This window comes from Ammospiza nelsoni, chromosome 3 (assembly GCF_027579445.1).
Source record: "Ammospiza nelsoni isolate bAmmNel1 chromosome 3, bAmmNel1.pri, whole genome shotgun sequence".
Classification (NCBI taxonomy): Eukaryota; Metazoa; Chordata; class Aves; order Passeriformes; family Passerellidae; genus Ammospiza; species Ammospiza nelsoni.
The window spans coordinates 60715695-60736170 of NC_080635.1; the positions used below are offsets into that span (position 1 = coordinate 60715695).

General features: G+C 42.9%; 1 protein-coding gene across 6 annotated transcripts in view; it reads right to left on the bottom strand.

Annotated features, from left to right (window-relative positions):
• Positions 1-20180, bottom strand: part of L3MBTL3 (L3MBTL histone methyl-lysine binding protein 3) — a 77877-nt gene extending 57697 nt beyond the window's left edge. The window contains exons 1-2 of one of the 6 annotated variants that reach the window (XM_059468545.1): positions 20133-20180; positions 10042-10153 (exon numbers count right to left, since the gene is read on the bottom strand). In XM_059468545.1, the coding sequence (XP_059324528.1) occupies positions 10042-10143 (102 nt within the window). In that variant the 5' untranslated portion in view covers positions 10144-10153; positions 20133-20180. Of the gene's footprint in view, positions 1-10041; positions 10154-17509; positions 17528-18012; positions 18239-18745; positions 18925-20042 lie in introns of those variants that run through there. The other 5 variants (XM_059468548.1, XM_059468544.1, XM_059468547.1 and 2 more) reach the window with 5 other exon arrangements.
• Between the last annotated feature and the right edge of the window lie 296 nt (positions 20181-20476).

Consider the following 20476-nt stretch of genomic DNA (forward strand, 5'->3'; position numbering starts at 1 on the left):
AAAAAAGGATGTAGATTAATGGTGGTTTATGTGCCTATGAAAAAAATTCAACACATTTGTAAGCCTCTTCTACTTAAAGTGTAGGCAACAGAAAACCTAAAAGTAAAGGTTTCGTCACAATATTTCCTCCAAGCTAAAATACAGTAAGGGCAGTCCTCCCAGGCACTTCCCTAGGTGTCTTGACATTCTGAAATGTCACAGCAGGGGACAGTGCCAGGCAGTGCCAACTTCTGAGGATGGATCCACAGCTTTCTGAGAAGTAAAAAGTTGTTTTCAAGTCACAAAACTCCTGAAGTAAATATAGAAATTTGCATTAGATAAAGGGATTTTCCTTCAATCCTCATTGCATCAAACAGTGAACCTCACCTTGATGTAAACAAAGGCCATAACCAAGCACTTAACAAACAGACTCACAAAAAAGACCGATTTTTGTCACTACAATGTTTTTAAGTGAATAAATTATAAGGCTTATTGTGTATAAATTCAATCCACTTGACTTTTGTCAAATGCCTGTTGCCAAATTTTAAGTAATCTCTTAAGGTTATTCTGTGTCCCATGCTATGAAGTCAACGGTCTTAAAAGGTCAGACAGCAACAGAGAAGAGAAAGAAACCTCAGCAGCTTTCCTGAACAAATTCACATGAAGATAAACAGGAATAAATACAGCATGTGGGTACAAAATTTAAATTCCAATGTTTCGTGTACAGGCAAGCAATGAGGGCAAAAATATACATGCTCAAGAAACTGCAATTCTTTTAATGCAAACCTATTGTAACTGAGTTGGCAGGAAGAGTCCAGCTGCTAACAGGTAGGTTCACAACACAGAACTTACTCAGCTGCCTTGTCTGCACTTTCCACAAGGATCAACAACAGTAGCTTCCATTTAAACATCATTAAAGATGCTTTCCACACAGAGCTGAGATACATTTTCACGTTCTTGGGAAATGATGCCTTGATATACTAAAAACTCCAGCTTTTATGACTGTTAATTTTATCCCCAGGAAAATTTTAATATTCATTCAATAGATAATGAACATACTGAGGGAATCCAAGGCTTAAATAAATAATAATCAAACATTATCAATACTTTCTGAACCATTTATGTCCGTCTACACGCTATGTTTTTCTACTGGGATGAAAATTACTCTTAATAAACATTTTAAAAAAATTTAAATTGTATGAAAATTTACACAGGACTGAAACAAGTATCATAAACCACTGATATGAAGCCTTTGTCTACTACAAGCAATAGTATCACACAAAGTATTTCATAAATGTTTCAGAAGAAGGCAGGTTTTCTGTTACCAGAGCACTGAAAGTCCTGAATTTCTTTCTTGAAAAAGTTTCTTATATATTTTAATTTCCACATATTCATTGTCAGTTTGTACCCATTTTTTCTTAAACCACATTAACCTATGGATTACATAGCTGTAGTACCCCAATACGTACTCTCTTGGTATATGATAGAGCAAGGAATTATGTACCTCCTCAAACTCGATTTTATTGTGCTAAGCACATGGTCCCTCTGCTCTTATGAAAATATTCTCCATCTTCCTGCTCAGCCTGTCATTCTTTCTGAACCACAGAAATCCCAGGGAACATGACAAAGCACAACTCCAGTGGGTTTAGAGAATTTCCATTTCTAATGGAAGTTCTTTGCCTTATCCTGCTGGCTGGATTTTATGTATGGCTAATTGAGTGCTAAAAGGGCTTTCAGTTCTCTTTTCCACATTTCATAAAAGTACTCTTGAGCATTTGTCTCTCTGTGGGATGAACTAAAATCGCAAACAATGCAAAATGTCTATCATATTGTAGATTATTTCTTAAAAACTCAAACCTGTTGGGAACAGATGCATCAATCTAGTTTCAAATTAAGTCCCCACTGTTACATGTGTCCAATTCAGAGCAACGCAGATCAAACTATCAGTGTTTGCTGCTACTTGTGCCCTCTTAAGAATGTAAAAGATCTCATCAGCTCCCACAGGTATCCAATCAGAATAAAAACTGCTATTGTTTTACATATGGTAAAATTATTATTTGGGAGGACAGACACAAAAAAAAAAAAAAAAAAAAAAAGGATGAGCAATTGAAATGCAAAGGAGAAAAAAAAAAAGACCAAAACCCCCACATACGTTAATGCACAGCATTAAAATAAATTAGAAAAATCAGCCAACACCACCATCTACTGGGCAAGACAAGGACAAAGAGTTCATTGCAATAAAGACAATTGTTGCTGCATTCTGACAGGAACTTAAGCAACAAAACATATCTTGACACCACAACAGTGACTGTGGACACTCTCAGAAGAAATCTGCAAAGTTTTTAATATCCAAAACACGAGTAAACTGAATAATGTTCAGTGTTCAAAATGTTCAACTCTTAATGCCTATGAAGTAGCTAAGCTTAAAGTAGCAGAATTCCACAGCATTTTGTCAAGAGGACTGACACCTGGGACTTCAGTGATACAAGAACTACACTCTGATCTCTAGCTAGCAAAAAGTTATCATCATTCTTGATGTTAATCCCCATTTAGTCACAGTGGTTTCAGTGGGACTCCTCAAACAAATCAGAGCTTTCCTGGCATTTTACAGTCTTTTTAAAGTGAAGGAATTGCCTGTCACCATTGAATTGTCCAACCACATCCTGCTACATGCCAAACTATTTATAACATATTACTGAAGTTGAATAAGTTATTAAATGCCAGAGCTTGTCCATTCAACCAGACCCCTCTTCCCTGTGTGTGTGATACACTCTTTACATGCACAATCACATACTACTTTTTCCACAGAACCCCTGCCCCAGGCAAGGGCTGAATAGCATTCAGAAAAATGAGGCAGCTGTTGGTATTTTTATACTCTTTCTTCAAGCAGTAAAGCCAGTCTTATTTACTCTACATAGTTTGAAAGCAGAATGACTGTTTATTTTCTTTTTAAAAAACCCCTATGTACAACAAAGAACACATATCTAAAAAAGCTTTAGGCACTCTAGCAATTACTGTTACAATGCAGTGTAAAGTAACTCCTGAAACAAAATCTCTGTTCTCAGCCACTTAGAAAAGAAACAACCTCCCTTTTGGTAGCTCGTCATCCTTCTGAGCACTCTGCTCCCAGCTTATTTTAAAGCACTCAGTAAGCATGTGACCCCTTACAGTTGCCTGGTCACAAAATTTTGACTCTTTTAGGGATAGAGAATATTGGGGAAATGTGCTGTTTCTGCACCTGCCAATTCTGCTTCTTCACTCATGAGAAAGGATCCTGCCTGCACACTGCTACGCTGCAAGTATGGCAAAAGACAAACTTCAGCGGGATCACAGGGTATCCACACTCCCTAAATCACAGTCAGCAGAAATTAAATTCCTCACCACAACCAAGGGGCAAGGCCAGACCCACTCTCACTGGAAAGATGCTGTCAGCAAGAAGGGCAAGCACTTCCACCAGTCTTGGACTGATTTTAAGATGCTTCAGTAACACTGCAACAGGCTAATCCTGAAGTAACAAAGAAGAGAGAACAATTTGCATCCAAAAAGAAAGGGTTTTTTCCTATCTGGGCAGGCACAAGCAGGAAGGAATTGCTATCAAATTATATCCTTCCAAAAATAAAAAATAATAGGAGCATTCTCTCATCACTGCTGAACAGAAAGCTAAGGTATCATCAGAAAACATATTCCTTTAGCAAGAGAGACTGACATTTTCCCAGTATATACCAATACCTCAGTCCTGTCTGCAGTAATGTTTATCTGCTTTATTCTTAGACACTCCTCAGGCTCTTCCAAACCCCCTCCCATCCCACTTGAAGTGCTCAAGAATTATCTCAGTACCAGAGGGCTTCCCACTGATTTCTCTACACTGCAAACTCAGCCTGCCTTATTATCTCCACTTGAGTAGGAAATTGCAGCTAAACAGACTTTCTTCAGGTGACACATAAATCAGCAACAGAGCCAGAAGTCAAGGCCTGCCAAGATGACGCTTATTGATCCAGAAGTTGACCTACAAGGCAACTCTGGCTCCGAATTATTTTGGCCAGAGTATTTCTAGATACAAAACACTAATATCTCATGGGAAGCCCAAGCTAGCAAGCAAATAAAAAATGGCTACCTGCCAAAAATTTGGTTCCAGTGAGTTGTTCAGCATTGCGCAGAAAGGCTGCGGTAGAAACAAGTGCGGTGCTAGGCGTTCCTGTGCGGGATTTACCTGCAATAGTCACAAAACTATTCCTTTTCCTTCCTGAAACCCTCTGCCCAGTTGTTTGCAAATTTAACAGCATCTACAGCAAATAGCACAGAGGACTTTGTGGTAAAATTTCATGTGATCACTTAAGACTACCATGAATACACATGAGGGAACCCAAATAAAGATCCAAAGGCAAACCTAAATTCAGCACCTCTTGCTTTTGCAGTTTTAACGATTTTAATAGTGAAATTTCCTTTTTTGGTCCTTCTTTTCCTTACATAAGTTTCACTCATTTTATGACATTGCAAAGTTTTAACCAGAAATCCATAGCAATGAAGCAGAGCAAGAACTAATTAATTACAGTAGATTGCAACAGAACAAAGTTAATTTCATGTGGAAAGGACCAGGCCACTGGGTAGATCTGCTGGGGCTCGCATATGGTCAGAGGAAGTCCCCATCTACCTTGTTTTCTGCTCCCTAGGCTACTCCTTACCCCCTTCCCTGAAGGGAATCCATCTTCTCTCTGGAGCAGCATCTTCCCAGTGCCGGCAGTGATTTAACCAGTTACCAGTGATGTTTCTCAGGGACACCACTCTCATGGCCCCTCCCTGCCTCCCCAGATTCAAAGTGCAGCCCATGCCACCACGAGAGAACAGGAGCAGCATTGCACTGTAAAAGGACTGCACAAAGTTATCACCCGAGACACCGCCCATGCTTCCATAACAGTGTGAGAAAATAAGTTGCTCTAAAATCATTAATTATTCCAGGCAAGCTGGAACACAACTTCAGAACAGGCAGGTGGAAGGATGCACTTTAGTGCCTTGAGCTGCTGCAGCACCCCTGCATTCAGAAACACAGCAATCCAAAACACTCTTACCCTCTTGACAGCACTGCTGGAAATACCAAACACCACTGGTCATTATTCCACCATTCATATCCACTACTCTATCAGTTTCCTACAATACTTACTGCCCAACTTTATTTACAGGTTAATTTCTTCATCATTAAATTTTAATTTTTTTTCCTTTATGTTCAAGCACAATTTGCAAGCTGGAAATAACCAAAATTCTGTCCCCGCAGTTTATAACTGCTCACTTTCCAAACACAGCACTAGAAAATGCATTAAGAAGTACTTCATAAACTTCTGTCACTGCAGTAGGAAGTGACTGTAAATTATTACAGCTTTTCCAATTTAATGAGTATATTTAAATCTTGAAGCCATAGTGTTACTGTGTGCACTCAGCACAGAGATTTGAAAAAAAAAGAAAAAAAAAGAGAAAAAAGGAGTGTTTCACATTTACATTCACACCATGCAGAGTAACTGGTAAGCACTGATGTTTTTCAGATGAGCATACATTACTTTGCCTGCCACATGAAGGCATTCTGTAATTTGTAAACTATTTTAAATTCTACTGGAATTCAAGTTTTCTGTTTTATTTAAACATATTGAAAGAACTAATATACAATGCTAAAATTTTTGTTCACAGTCTTCAGTGCATCATACTGTACAATTTTTAATTCTCCCTATTCCCTATGTAATTTGAAATTCTAGCATTTTCCACAACTACTCACTACTTATCTGTCACACAGCATGTTCAAAGCAGTGTTCAAGGAGTGTTAACCATTTTTGCTGAAGATTTTTTTTTAACAAAGTCTGTATAAGAATGTATTTCCACAGCTTTCTCCAACTACATGCGACAAAACCCTGAGAATTAACAGTGCCCAAACTCATAGGAAAATAACATTTTCAGCATTTTACTGGTATAGAAACAGATTCACGAATAAGAGACTGTGGCATGGCTGAGAACGGAAGCTTGGTATCTGATTTGCTCCCTCATTTTGATTAGACTGGGAAACAAGAAAAAGAAATAATTCAGGTATCTATTCCTGATTTAGATGTTCCTCTGTACCATAAGAAAAGTTAGATTTAAGAAATTTAAGAAAACATTGAGAAAAGTTATTTTTAAATGTTTCAAAAACATTTTGCTCTGCTTACAATAGTATTTTACCAACTTTTCACCATTCAGGAACTCATATTCCCAAAAATTAAGTGGTTCTAAAAAGAATGGTTTCTCATATATACTTGCCTGATAACCCCAGGCTGGATTTTAATAAAGCACACAAGAAAAGAGACTTCTTAAAACATGCATACGTTAAAATAAGCATGACACTTCATCATGCAAGCAGTAAAGACAAGCAAATGCTATATTATTTATACAACTAAAAATAAGGACTTCAATTAGGTAACTCCCTAAAATGTTGATATTAAAAAGCAGCATTTCAATATTTTGTATAGGTTTACCTTATTATGCTGATACAATGCAGTTTAACAAATCTGACTGTTCAATTTCCCTGAACATTTTAAGAAGAGAAAAGATTAAACATGAGAAATTAAGCAATACATTGTCTACAATGGATATTTAAGGTATCGCTTACTATTTGTTATAAAATGACTCAGATACTCTAATCTATTACCAAGCTGCAAAACTAGAGCATTTGTGTTTAAGTATCTTGCTATTACAGGGTTTTCATCAAATTTTTCAAGTGCCTTTCAATGCACAACAATAGTTTGATGCCTTTAGTGGAACAAGTCTATTACAATTTTTGAAAGACACACACAAGCTCACAATAAGTAACTGCTACGTAAGGTCATTTTCTTTAGGTTCAGGACACAATGTAAATACTCTGTGACCAGGAGAGTTAAGGTAAATAATCCTCATTAAACCCATTCTGAGAATTTCACATAGAGCATAACATATCTTCCACAATCACATTTACAATTTCAAGTGATCAGTCACCATTTTAACTATCACTATTTAGAATCAGTCTTGAAATATGAGTTGTTACCATTATCATAAAAGCTTAAAAGTCCTTACTATTTTAACAGCTCAAACAGTTTTTGGTATCTGTGTGAACACCTAGTCTCTCACTGAATCTTGATGTTCCCCAGTTCAGTGACCTTCTTGGAATAATTCTGCTTTGTTAGAAAATATATATTCTTCCTTCAGTCAGTCTTAAAATAGTTCCATTTCAATTTCATCCCTTTTATCCCTTCAATCCCTTGCTTTTGTAGCTAACAAAATGCAAACAAGCAAACAAACCCCCAAATAATGACCCAAAAAGGAACTGCCCGGCCAATACTCTGTATATTTCACCATTCTGGGTAGACTACCATTGCACCTCTGAATGCACCCCTCCTAATGCTTGGACCAAAGAAAAAACCTCTGTCCAAAAATCAACTATGCATGTTTCCAAATTATAATAAATTTTAAAAACAAACAAATACCCAAACAAACAAAAACAACAACAAAAACAACAAAAAAAAGGCAACCAAAAGAGCAGCCTTAAAATGAAGCTCATGTTATCCTGAAAAGGACATTGTTAAGAATCATCTGTATGATTTCTTGAAGTTACCCTTGGCTACCTCCCAGCTCCTTTCCCTCACTTCTTCCCATGGAAACCTTTCAGTTCCTCTACTCATTAGTGACTAACTTTGCTTCAGTTTTGTACAACATCGGATAGCCACAATTGAAAAAAGCACAAACCAGTGATTTATATGAGATTATTATATTTTCCTGCACTGTTCCCTTTTGTATTGCTCAAATACTGCAATACTATGGTTCCCTTTCACACAATGTTGCATATTAAAATAGAAAGAAATTTTGAAAGCCTGGACTTAAAATACAGAACTGTTCAGGGATGTGGAAGCTCATCATAGCTTTGGCTATCATCATCACTATGACATGATGAAGTCTGAAATCCTGAAAGAAGCCAGAGAAACAAATAATGAAGCAGCAGCCCTGGACTTAGAAGAGGTGTATGTTGGCTTGTTCAGAGATCTGCTTGGCAGGATCATACAGGACACTTTTCTAAAGGGTAATAGGCCCAGGAAATAGGTCTCTCTCTCTCTCCGAGGATGTCACACCAGGAGAATGAGGCATGTCAATGTGCCAGAAGTTAGGCAAACATGGATGAAGGCCAAGCTGAACGAACCAGGGAGTCCTGACTTAGTTCAAAAAGGAAAAGGAGGTAAGCAGAACGTGGAAAAGGAAACTTCACAGACAAGGTATGTAGTGATATTGCTGCAGTGCACAGTCATGGCATTAGGAAATCCAAAACTCAGCCAGAGAATAAACTAGCAAAGGGAACAAGAAAGGCTTCTCTATGAGTACGGGCAGGAAAAGTAAATTATGAAATTGAAGAGAATGGCTGATGAACTGAAGGGCAGGGTTGCTGGTCTATCTAGACCTCAATAAGCTGAAGAAGACGGGCTAACAAAATGCCATGAAGGTCCACCAAAGCAGGCACTAGAAGAGAGCCTCTCTGTGCACGAGTTCAGAGCAGGGGCTGACTATCTGAGAGCAGCTCTGCAGCAAGCTGTGAACTGAACATGAGTCAGCAATGTGCCCTGGCAGCAAAGGTGGCCAGGAGCACCCAGGCTACCTGAGCAAGAGGGCAGCCAGCAGGACAGGGGAACACACCATTCTCCTCCAGCGAATACTGATGTGCCTGCTAGGAGAAAGGCACTCTCACACTGCAGCAAGCCCACCAGACCAGGAACAGGCTGTGGAAGATGACATGCAAGAAGCTGAGTGAATCCATTTGCTCAGGCTTAAGAACAGGAGGAGAGATTTTACTGCACTCTTCCAGCAGTTAATGGGAAGCTTTAGAGGGGATGGAGCCAGGTTCTTCTCAGATGTGCATGGGAGAAGGACAAGAGGCAGCAGGCATAAGCTACAAAAGGAGATATTTCAACAAAGTATCCATAAAAGGAAAAAAAATTACTATGAGTGTAGAAAAATGCTGGAACAAGTCACTCAGAGAGACTGTGGTATCTCCAGTCCTGCAGATAACCAAATCCTGAGCAACCTGATCGAACCCGCCCTGAGGCCTGGGATGCTCAGTCTGGGTGGTGGCCTGAAGTCCTCTGCAAAGAAAATTGTTCTGTACATTTATTCTGCTGTTCTGTGACTAAAAGCAAAAATTCAGACAAACCCACAAAACAAACAAACGACGTAACACCAACACAAAAACACATTCACAACATGTATGTCCCAAATTTCAAACATTTTTTAAAATTTTTACTTCAACAATAGAAATCCTATCAGGTACCAAAAGATAAAAATTTGTTTTAAATGCCACACATTTTCTTGTGAGACTCCTTTCAAAACATAAACTACAAGCAAAATACATTAGTTTTAACTATACAAAAATATTGACTTTAATCAAGAGAAAATAGGTACAGGACAATATCTAATATCAAAATTGCAAGCACAGCAAAGGATACCTTCTGACGACAGATAAATAAAAAGAAACTGAAAACGAAAGAGTTGTGATTCACTTCAGGAAACTCAACTGGTGTGAGAAATGTAAGCAAAATTACAACTCTGATATAATTCAAATGTCTAAACTGAAACTGGCTCAGAAGCACTCACTTTATTCATCTTTCTAGGCACCCACATGACAAAAGCATAGCAAAAATAAACTATTTTTAGAAATAAAAAGACCTAAGAATGTAGGACTGTGAGAGTCAATGACAGTATGAAAATTCTTAGTGATACAGTAATATAATGCTCTAAGTAGACTGCATTCTCACACTTTTGAGATTTCTTTGGGATTTTGTGCATTTGATTAATTCTGTCTGTATAGTGAGGCAGTGCTAATTTATGCCTTCCTACAGGGACGACGGCTGTCTGTGCCAGCACCACAAACTGAATCAAGAAACTCCAGAGCTAAAACCTAACAGGCTACAGTCTCTTAACTCAGAACTGCAGATTCATGTTTTATTCATAAAAGCAGATACCTACACACCAGCTTTTCAAATGCATCCTTTTGTCATTTAAGATTTTTATTGAAAAAATTACGTATCTTACCTTTAGGTCACTTCCTGGCAAAGTACCTATGCCATCCTTCCAGTCCATTGCACTAAATACATCAAACTCCTGACCATTTCCACTGGACGCAGATTCATTCATGATGCATGTACTGGAAAAAAAAAGAAAAAGGTTATCTGACAATTCTGTAAGTGGTTTAATGCATATATCATCAGGTCTTTCTTCTAATGCATTTCACAGATTTGTATCAAATGCTTCCCTCTGCACGCTGGCAACGTGGACAACTGATGACAAGGCTGATAATATACATGATGAAATGAAAGTAAGGGGAAAGCTTTCTGAAACTTTGAAAATAATACCTGTTTCACACACTAGGAGGCAATGGGGCTGTACTGGAGAGAAAAGAAAAATTTCAAACTGCAAATAAATTGACATGAGGAAAACATGTCAAGTACACTTAAAAACATCTGTTCTAGGAAAGGCAAGACATGACTGCATGCCTCTAATAAATACACTAAGCACTGATTAGCAGAACTGGATTTCCTTAATATTGGATAGTATGCTGATGTGAATGCTTTACCCAAGTTCAAAATTAAAATTTCAAAATTAATTTGAAAATTTGTCAGTTTCCTGGTCTGACTCAGGACACTTGAATATTCTTCATCTGTTTCCATAAAGATAAATTTTGAATTGTACTTGTTAAAACTTATTTCCATGCTAGAGAAGCACACCAGAGAAACCTACTGCTTTGCAAGACTTGACTTTACTGGATCCCTCTGTTTCAGAACAGTGAGTGGAGAGAAGATAATATTTACTTTCAGAAATAGTGCATCTGGACATCCCTTTCTGTGATAAAGAATTTGCACAAGCAACAGAAGTACATTGCATTTGCCCCTGGCTTCAGCTCTCCACTTGTCACCATCAGTTGCACTGAACTGCAAGTGTTTCTAGCAGCCAGCTGTGACTGCCACCAACTTCTTCCTTTCCCCTTGTCACAAACCCAGCAATCTTTAAATCTGTGGCCTGGCACCTAATTTACTATTTGTGCAATGTGGAATCTGACTCATTAATTTTGTTTCTGAAGAGCGGCCACACTATGCCTAGCAGCTGAAATAACCTGTGGCAAAATTAGCTGTCATTGTTTGTGAATTATCAGCAAAACCTCACCACTTTTGAAATTTGCACTTTACGAACTTTTTGGAATGTAAACTCTCTGAACTTTTAAACGAACACCTTTTAAGCCTCATATCCCATCTGGAGACTGCAAACGTTTGCTGCAAGTATCAGTATTTGAAATTAAAATAGAGAACTTACTCAAAGTTTAACCTTGATTTCTAAAGCCTAATTTCTAACTTAGGTCCCACTCTGAATCTGCAAATACTTTCTGGAGATCTTGACTTCCTACAAAAAAAAAAAAAAAAAAAAAAAAAAAAAAAAAAAAAAAAAAAAAAAAACCAAAAAAAACAAAAAAACCAAAAAAAACCCCAAACAAACAAAAAACCAACCAACCAAACAAAAAGGTGCTATTTGCTCATTCCAATAACAGAAAAAGATGCAAACCAAGCAGAAGTAAACTTTGGTCATCTAGAAGCTTTTTATTGAAAGGTTAAGGAGAAAAAGTTTAAAGTTTGAAGTAAGAAGAACCAAATTATTCAAAGTGTCTTTCCCACCTTTAGGTAATTCTCTGTGAGAAAGTATTGAAAACCGTAACAAAAAGTTACAAAAATTAACTTAACTTAGTTGCATGAAAAACAATTGAATTTACATTGTATTCATCAGAAAAATAGTATCCATCACTGTAACATGCCCACTACAGACACACATTAGTTTGGTTTGGGGTACACAATTTGAACTCCCTTTCATTTCTCCTTGGTTTCTTCTTCAATTCTAGCAGAAGTGAGTAACACCTTTCTCCATGAGTTCTTTCATTATACTACAGCAACTACACAGTTATCAACAAGATAACAGAAGCTGGACCTCAACAGAAGCTGGACCTCAAGTCAGTATCCACTGCTAAGAGTAAAAGCCTTTGCATTCCCCTTTATTTCACAAGATAGGCAGTGTTCACAGAATGCTTTTTGAGCAAACCTCACATTTTTCACATGACAAGTTTGAAGTAAGAAGAACCAAATGATTAAATGTGCCTTTCCCACCTTCAGGTAATTCTCCTGTGAGAAAGTATTGAAAACCATAACAAAAATGTACAAAAATTCATTTTAAAAAACATCGATAAATCTAAAAAATTCAGTGCAAACCAAGAAATTCCCCAAAGCCATAGATCTCATCTTTTACAATCCCAGGCAAATCCACCACCCCACCTTAGGGCAAGCTCCTGCAGCACAACTTGGGATCTCTGCTTGATCTGAGTACCAGGTACCACTGCAAACCAATTCAAGCAGGCTTGAGCAAACTGAACCGCAGCACAGTGGCAGAGGCACAGGCCTCCCCTCAAGGACACAAGACCCAAGCTGCTAAGGAGTAGCTAAAAAATGGGATCTCTCCAGGCACCCATGAAGTTTTAAGGACACAAAACATGCTGGTTCAAGCACATTGGTGGAACAAGCTCCCCAGGATTAGCCTGGCTAAGCAAACACAAAGCTGTGTTCTGCATTAACTGAAGTCTCTAAGTAATCTTAAATTATCATTCTATTTAGAGGACACTTCACTCAACCCTCCTGTGGTTTATTACAGAAAACATGCTCCAATGATTTCTGCAGAAGGTATGACAGAAGTTGGGTAAAGGCTTGGAAGGCTGTGGAGAAATGCTACCTCTCAGCAGCTGCTGTAGCACAGAGCAAGGAGCATTGGACAGCACAGCTGCTCCATCACATGCTGCCATCTCCCACAGTGCCACTCCCATTACAGACACAAAAATTACATGGGGGCTGGGAAGCTGAAAGAGTCTAGCCTACTTAGGCAGGGAGCAAACCATGAAAGGTAATGAAAAATTGGTAACAGAAATGTTCAGGGCATACTTGTCTCAAGAAAACATACAAATTCTGACTTAATTGCACATAAGAAACTTTCCTCAGGTAACAAGCAGCAATAATGATACATTCTGGAGATGTCTAAAGACATCCATTATTGCTTTCCTTTTGAAATTAACTCAACGTCAAAGGCACAATCTGTGTATGTTTCACATTCTGCAGCTTTCTGAAGTGTTCTTGGTGGGAATGAAAAGGTCACAGGGCAACGCAGAGAGAAATTAATTTACAAAAAGGAATCACTTTTAACAAAGTATCTGTTTCCAGCTTTGCTGACTTTGAACAGATGAAAGATAGGCCTATATCCCTCTACTAATGATAGCAAGAAATAAGATACAGACCAGTAAAATTGTTACAGCACCGCGGTACTAAAAAAGGAAGAACTCATTGCAATAGCTACATCTAAATCTCAGAACAAAGAAAAGAATGTCTTATCTACACCTTTAATTTTTTTTGTTTTTAATGCTCTGATGTAGTTCTTTGAACTAGTATAACTCCTTCTATAACGATCTGGTATCATTTCTGCTGCGGCACTGCCAGAAAAGTAGTAAAAATACTAGACAAATAAGGGGCCTGTCAGTGAATGCCACCTAATGTGAAGGAAAGGACATAATAGTAAGTACTTGGAGCAGTCATCTTCCAAAAGCATCTCCAGAATCTGCCTTTAGGGATGTAACTACCTCAGTTCTCACAGCCGTAGGAGAAGTGTGCTGCATATTAATATTTCAACATTAACTTTATTTCAGACATATGTAATGAAGCCACTAAAATAAAAAAGCACATTTAATAAGATTAAGACACATCCTTTAGAAAAACCTTCATTTTTACCAACAGGTTCAATGATAAGTGTGTACTTCACAGAGGAGATACTTACTGAGAATAACAGCACTAAAAATTAGATAGTTTCCTCTGGTGAGAGACTGTCTAAAGATATAAAGCAAAGAAGCAGGACAGAATATGCCAATTAGACTTACAAGTAGTTTTTGAAGTAATTATAGGGTTATGTAGTGAATACATCAGAAAGTAGTAACAGGACTCTTCCTTTCAGTCAGTGATTTAAAAAACTACCTGACCCCTACCCGAATTTTTAACATCTAAGATGCTAACTGTGAAATGCCTGTATGATTTCTAACCAGTGGGGTCAACTCAATACTGGTCACTGGCAGCAGAAAGAGCTCAGCAGTAAAGCCACCAGTCATCATAACATGCCTGCAGTAATTTGCCATTTCTTCTTATGCACCTCTGTGTACTTTTATTTGTACTTTTGAGGATTTCTGTAGCTGCCATGACAAGACAGCCTAGCCGATTTGCCCCATACTGATCCTCTCCCCAGGTGACAGCTCCTATGAGGAGACCCAAAACTGGGAACACAGAGCCACGGGACAGCAAGTGACACCAAGAGTGAGTTCCAATGGAAAAGGAGATCCCAAGAGAGACAACATCCTTCTACAGGCAAGCCACGGTCTCTCCTCCCCACTGGACTGGGTGACACTAGCATTGATAGATGTTCAGAAACAAAGGCAACAGGTTAGCATTTTTGTCCTAATATTATATACATTTACTTTGGACATCTCCAAGGCTGACTGGTGTAGCACTCATGAGCTAAAAGGACACCTTTCCCCATATCCAGTAAATAAGGAAAACAAAGTGGATCTGAAGGGAACAACTCTGCGTACCAGAACTGCAAATACACCAACTTCTAGACACCAGGGACAAGCAGATACTCAGCTTAGTTTTATTTAACATGTAAGAATGTGAATATTACCAGCAATGACTTGTTACACTCCCAAAGCCACATGAAGCAGAACTACTCCTTGCAATGTAAGTTCCCTATATTTGACAACAGTAGTGACTTCAAGCTTCATGACAGCAAAAGCAAAGCCAATTGAGTGTAAACCCACTGGGGTGAGCCCTGCTTCTCTCTTCATAGTCCTCTCTTTAAGCTGGGCACATCTCACACTTGTCTCTTTCTCACCCTTCATATTTTTGCACCAGACTCTTCACTTACAGAAAAACAACCACAACAGGAACAGCACAGGAAATGGTAAAATTCTTTGATGCTACCCACCACATTTTAATATGTCTTTTTCTTGTACTGTTTAAATGTTTAATTATTTTAATATTTCACTAAAAGAAGTATTTTCAGATACCCATTTTCCTCAAAAATCTTATTTTTCATTGTTTGGAAACTGCTAGTTCTGCCATGTTTCTATTCTCTGTGTTGAAAAGTTGTTTGAGTAAATTTCACTATTTTGCCTGCTGCTCATGAAGTTCACTACAAGCAAGGTATTTTAAAGATGAGATATAGCTTTTATATGTATTCACAAAGGGACACAGCTTAAAATTCTTGGCCACTCAAAGGTTGCAACAGGAAAAGGACCAGAGCTCCTATTGATGATGTCCCCTTAGCATTATTTACTCTTTTTTATCTGTTGCTACTCTTCTGACTACTAGATGCTCCATGGCTAGTCTTTATGTTCACTCTTGCTTCCCAATATTTTGGCTTTAAAACTTTTTCCCTACAGGAACAATGTGACCACAAAAGCATTGAAAAATACTGCGAAGCCTGGGTCTGCACGGGTGGTTAAAGGAGGTTCGTGCTGTCCTCATCCCAGTCTGGTCTCTGTCAGCAAGGTGACACAGTTATTGCTGTACCATTGCTGGAGACTGGGTAACAATTACACACAGCCTTCATCTACTGCCTCATTTTCAAATATCCACAAGACACTACAACAATAGTTACCCAATACCAAAGCTATTCTGTCATCTAATTAAACTTACCACTGACAGCCTTTCCTTGTTTATAAACAGCCTGTACCTCACACTAGAAAAATATTTCCTCTGTAAGGCTTTCATGGTTCCCTTATTTCTGCTGTTGCCTATGCAGGCCTGAGTGGAGATTTAATCTACTCAGATAGTAAGAGTTGTACACAACAACTTGGAAATCCTGTGTCTTAAATTCTCTTAAGTGCTTGAGCCAGGCACAGAAAGTTACAAACAACTTCTCTGTTTATTTGTTCCTTCTTCCTTCCTCTACGAAGACAGAGCCTGCATTGAATCTTCACACCTCCTATCACCTGACCTGTTTCAAATTATTTCCTACCCAAAGTTAATTCAATATAGATCTGAGCATCCCTTTTGTCTGACTCATGCCCTCCTCTTCCTCATCTGTCAGTTATTATCAGCTCCCATAAGCTCTGCTGCTCATAAACAATTAGTTCACCTTTCCTAGCTCCTAAACACATGCAGCAGGTTACTGCATTTATAGACTTTCCCGTCTCCCCCATTCATAAAGAGCTGCTGGCATCTCCCATTGTGATGAGCAGTCCTACTACTGGAGCACTAACAAGCTATGACTACACACATGCTACTGCTTTCTTCAGTAAGGCTCATGCCAGCTCATCACTGATTCCTCACACCCATCACTCACAATCCATCATCCTCCCTACCAGCAGCATCAAAAAACAGACAAGACTAAATTGAACAGCCCACTAAAACTCAACCATCTCTCTTCACAGAACAGGTGATGCCAAAAAACCCCTCAACAATTTAGAGGAAAAGAAGTCATCACAAGTTATTGAAACTTTTAAAGTAATACTCTAAAAAACTTCAGTAAACTGAAGGGAAAACACACACCACAAACTAAACCAGCATTTATTACCATTGTCCAACTGACAACAAGGACCATCCAAGATGATTGCTTCAGCCACCTTCACTAGAGCACCAGTTCAGGAGACCAACTGGAGCACAGCCAAAGCTGCTAAGTCTCACCGGGAAATAACGCCTACCTGGCACCACCCGGATAAAAGCGGAAAGCTCTGCTGCCTTCAGCCACTACTTTCAGGGAGCTTCTCTCGTACAGATGTTCATCATACACACTTCTGGGAACGTGGTAACTTTCTTGGTTCCTGAACAGCTTTAAGATTTGCACTAAGAAAACTGTGTTACAATTCTGAGCACAGACTATTTCCTAAAATGACATAGGCTGAACTTTTTATATCATGAGCTTTATTTATGCTCACCACCTGATTTTTAGCACCCACGACCGAGCATCCATTCATGAGTACAAATAGCAAAGATCCGTCCAGTGCCACTCAACTATACGGAAGAAATAAAGAAAATAGAACAAAACTAAAACCGTAACTCCCGCTGCCTTTCGCCGTAAAGCTTTCACACGGCGCTGCTGAAGCACAGGTAATTAAAAGACACGGAAGAGGCCGTGACCCTCACGCCCCGGGGGGAGGCTGCCGCATCTCCAGGGGCCGCCTAACGCGCGCACCGCTCCTCGATCCTGCAAACCGCGGGGGCTCCAGCCGCGCTCCGGAGCGGGACGGGCGGCACGGCCGCAGGGAGGGCGCGCCCCCTCCGCTCCCGCGCCGGCCGAGCCCCCGCCGGGCCCGCCCGGAGCCGCTGCCCGTCCGCCCGCTCGCTGTCCCTGCGCCCGGCGCGGCGGCGGCCGGAACGCTGCGGCGAGGCCCGGCGGGCGCGGCCGCCGCTCCCCGCGCCGGCAGCCCGCGGCCTACCAGCAGAGGTCCCTCCTTGGCCAGTTTTGCGGCGTGTTTTTGCTGCACTTGAAACTTTCTGGAGAAAACCCGGGCTCAGGTCCGCGTCTTCCCCAGGCTCGGGCAGAACCGCCGAGACAAAAGCGCCCGCCCGGCTCCTCGGGAGGAGCGCTCGGGGAAAGCGGTTCTCGAGTCTCTCCGTTTCCCTCCCGAATTTGCCTTTTTATCCTTCGCCCCCGCCCCGGGCAATTAAACAGAGTGGGGGAAGAGTGCCCCCCTGGCCCGGCGAGGGGGCGGCGGTGGGGGCGAGCGCGGTGCGGGCGGGGGTGGAAGAGGAACTGGGTGTTAAGTGTTCCTGAGGAAGTTGCACAACGAGAGAGGGACTCTGCTTGTTTACCGGGTCCCTCGCCTTTTTTTTTTTTCTTCCCACCCCCCCCCCTTTCGCCTCCACCCCCCGGGACCGGGATCCGGGAAAAGGAGGTTGCCTCCGAGTGGAAAGGAAAAAAAATTTTAAAAAATGTTACCTTCTCCTCCCTCCTCCCCTCCCCCAGCGCGGAGGAGACGGAGGAGGAGGAGGGGGGCGAGCTCTCTTTTTTCCTAGGGGGCTGCGGGGGCTCGCTCCTCGGCCGCTCGCAGCCGATCTCCGCGCATCCCTGGGCAGGGGAGTCAGCCCTTGCCGCGGGAGGGGCCGGCACACGCCGCCGCCCCGGAGGGCTCGCCCCCGCCCGGCCCCGCAGCCGCCAGCGCCCGGCCCCGCGCTCCAACTTTTTCTCTCACGCTCTCGCGTGCGCCCGCTCCGACGGGGAGGGGGGAAAACCATGGGGGTGGGGAGCGGGCGCCGCCGCCGCGGCCCCGACCGGCGCCCTCCGCCCCGGGCGCTGTAGCCCCGGCCGCCTCTCCGAAGCCCCGGCCGGGGGCGGCCGCTCCGCGGGAGCGCCTTCCCGTCGGCCGCCGCTCCCTCCCCCCGCGACCGAAAAAAAAAAAAAAAAAAAAATCTCTTTCCGCCCCCCACCCCCCCCACCGAAAAAACACCGCCCCACACGCGCTAGCGAGAACAAGTGTGCCTATATCCTGTTGTTATATGCACCGGCTGCGGAGACGGGGAGGGAGAGACGGGCGTGTGCGCGGGGGGCCGCTCCCCCACCCCGGCCGCACTTCAGGCGAGAGCGCGCAACTTAACAGAAAAGCCGCGTCCTATTCCCTGCCCCTGCCTGCCCCCCCCCCGCTCCCTGCCCCCGTCGTCGGCAAAATACGCACTCACGTGTATGTGCGCTCGCACACACCGCCGGTACCCCGGGGCCAGCCCCCGGCAGCCCCCCGAGGCCGGCCCGCGGAGCCGGCGGCGGTGACAGGCGCCGGCCCCCGCCGCCGCACGCAGCCCGGAGCGGGCAGGGGCCGTTCCCCCGCCGCCTCACATGTCTGCCGCAGCGAGCGCGGCGCACGCACCGCACAGAGGCAGGAACTGAGCACTCGAGCAAAAGACTTTTTTTTTTCGTCTCTTAAAAAAAAAAAAATTGCTACAAGCTTGCCTTTTTTTTTTTTTTGTATGTGTATGTGTGTGCAAACTTTCCCCAAAATGGCGGAAATTGGGAGATGATTATATTTTAAATATCTCTCGCACACAATCACACAAAGTGCAGGAGCGACGGAAAATACAAACTCTCTGCTGCGCGCTGGTAGAGGCCTTCGCACACGGGCACCCACGGCACATTCAACCGGTATATCCCGGCAGCCGCCACCTCTCGCCGCTTCCGACCGAAAAACCCTTTTTCGCACCCCTCTCCGCTGCGCATTGCCCCCTCGCAGCCCGCACTTCTCCCCGTCCTTCAGCCTGTGCGAACAAAGAGCCGGGGCTGCGGAGGGGGGGCTCGGGTGGCAGCGAGCCCCCTCCCTCCCTCCCTCCGCTCCGCGCCCTCCCCGCCCGGCGCTCACACGCACACCCGTGCCCCCCCAGCCTCTCCCCCCGCCGCCCGGCCGCGGCACCCGCATCACATTGTTCCCAACAGCACGGCGGTGCCCCGTAAGTGTCATTAAATGGAGCCAACTGACAAGCTCATTGGTGGGGCAAGTCTGCAAAATGTCTCTCCCCTTCCCTTCCCCCTCCCTTCGGAACCCACTACCCCCCCCCCCCCAAAAAAAAAGGCCCCCCCCAAACATATTTCCACAGCTCCCTCCCCCGTGTATATATATATGTACATACACATACGTGCGTGCGTGCCTGTGTATGTATATAAATATACAGCGCATATATATATACATGTACTCCCTTCATGTGTTTGGGAAGAGAAAAAGAAATACCAGGCACCTCTCTCTTTCTTTTGTTCCTCTTTCACACTCGTACACTTATGATTTAGTGAGATCCCCGGTGCCCCGGCCGCTCCCCAGCCACTTGCGAGTCACTTGCCCACTTTACCCGGCATTAACTTCCATCCTTTCTGCTCGAGGTGGTCGGGGAGAAGCCCCCCTCCCCTTCCCCAGATACGTTTCGTAAGGGAGGGAGAGGAGGTGCGTCTCTCCCTTTATCTCTCGCGCTCTCTCTAACTTTCATCCTCACCTAGGGGGAAAATTAAAACCCGTCACCAGCCTTTGCCATCGCGGCTCCCTAAACGGCTTGCGGATCAGATCGGAACCCGCCGCTCCTTACCCCCCCAAATTCTCTCTTTCTCCGTCTCTCGAGTAGTCCTGACAAATATGGTCCAGGGCTGCGGGCACAGTGAGCATGCGCCCGCGGAGCCAGGGCTGGGGAAAGGGGAAACTGCCGCCGCCGCCGCCGCCGCGGCTCCTCTTCCTCCCTCGCCCGCCCGCCCGCGCTGCCGCTGCGCCCCGGCCGCCCGCAGCCGGCACCCGGCAGCCGCCGCCGCCGCCGGGCATCGCCCGAGCCCCGAACGCGGCTGCCGACACGGGCTCCGGCGGAGGTGCATCCTCCCCCTGATTTACTGCCGACGCTGGAGGAATAATAAGGAGACTTGTGCAGCAGTCGCGCGCTAT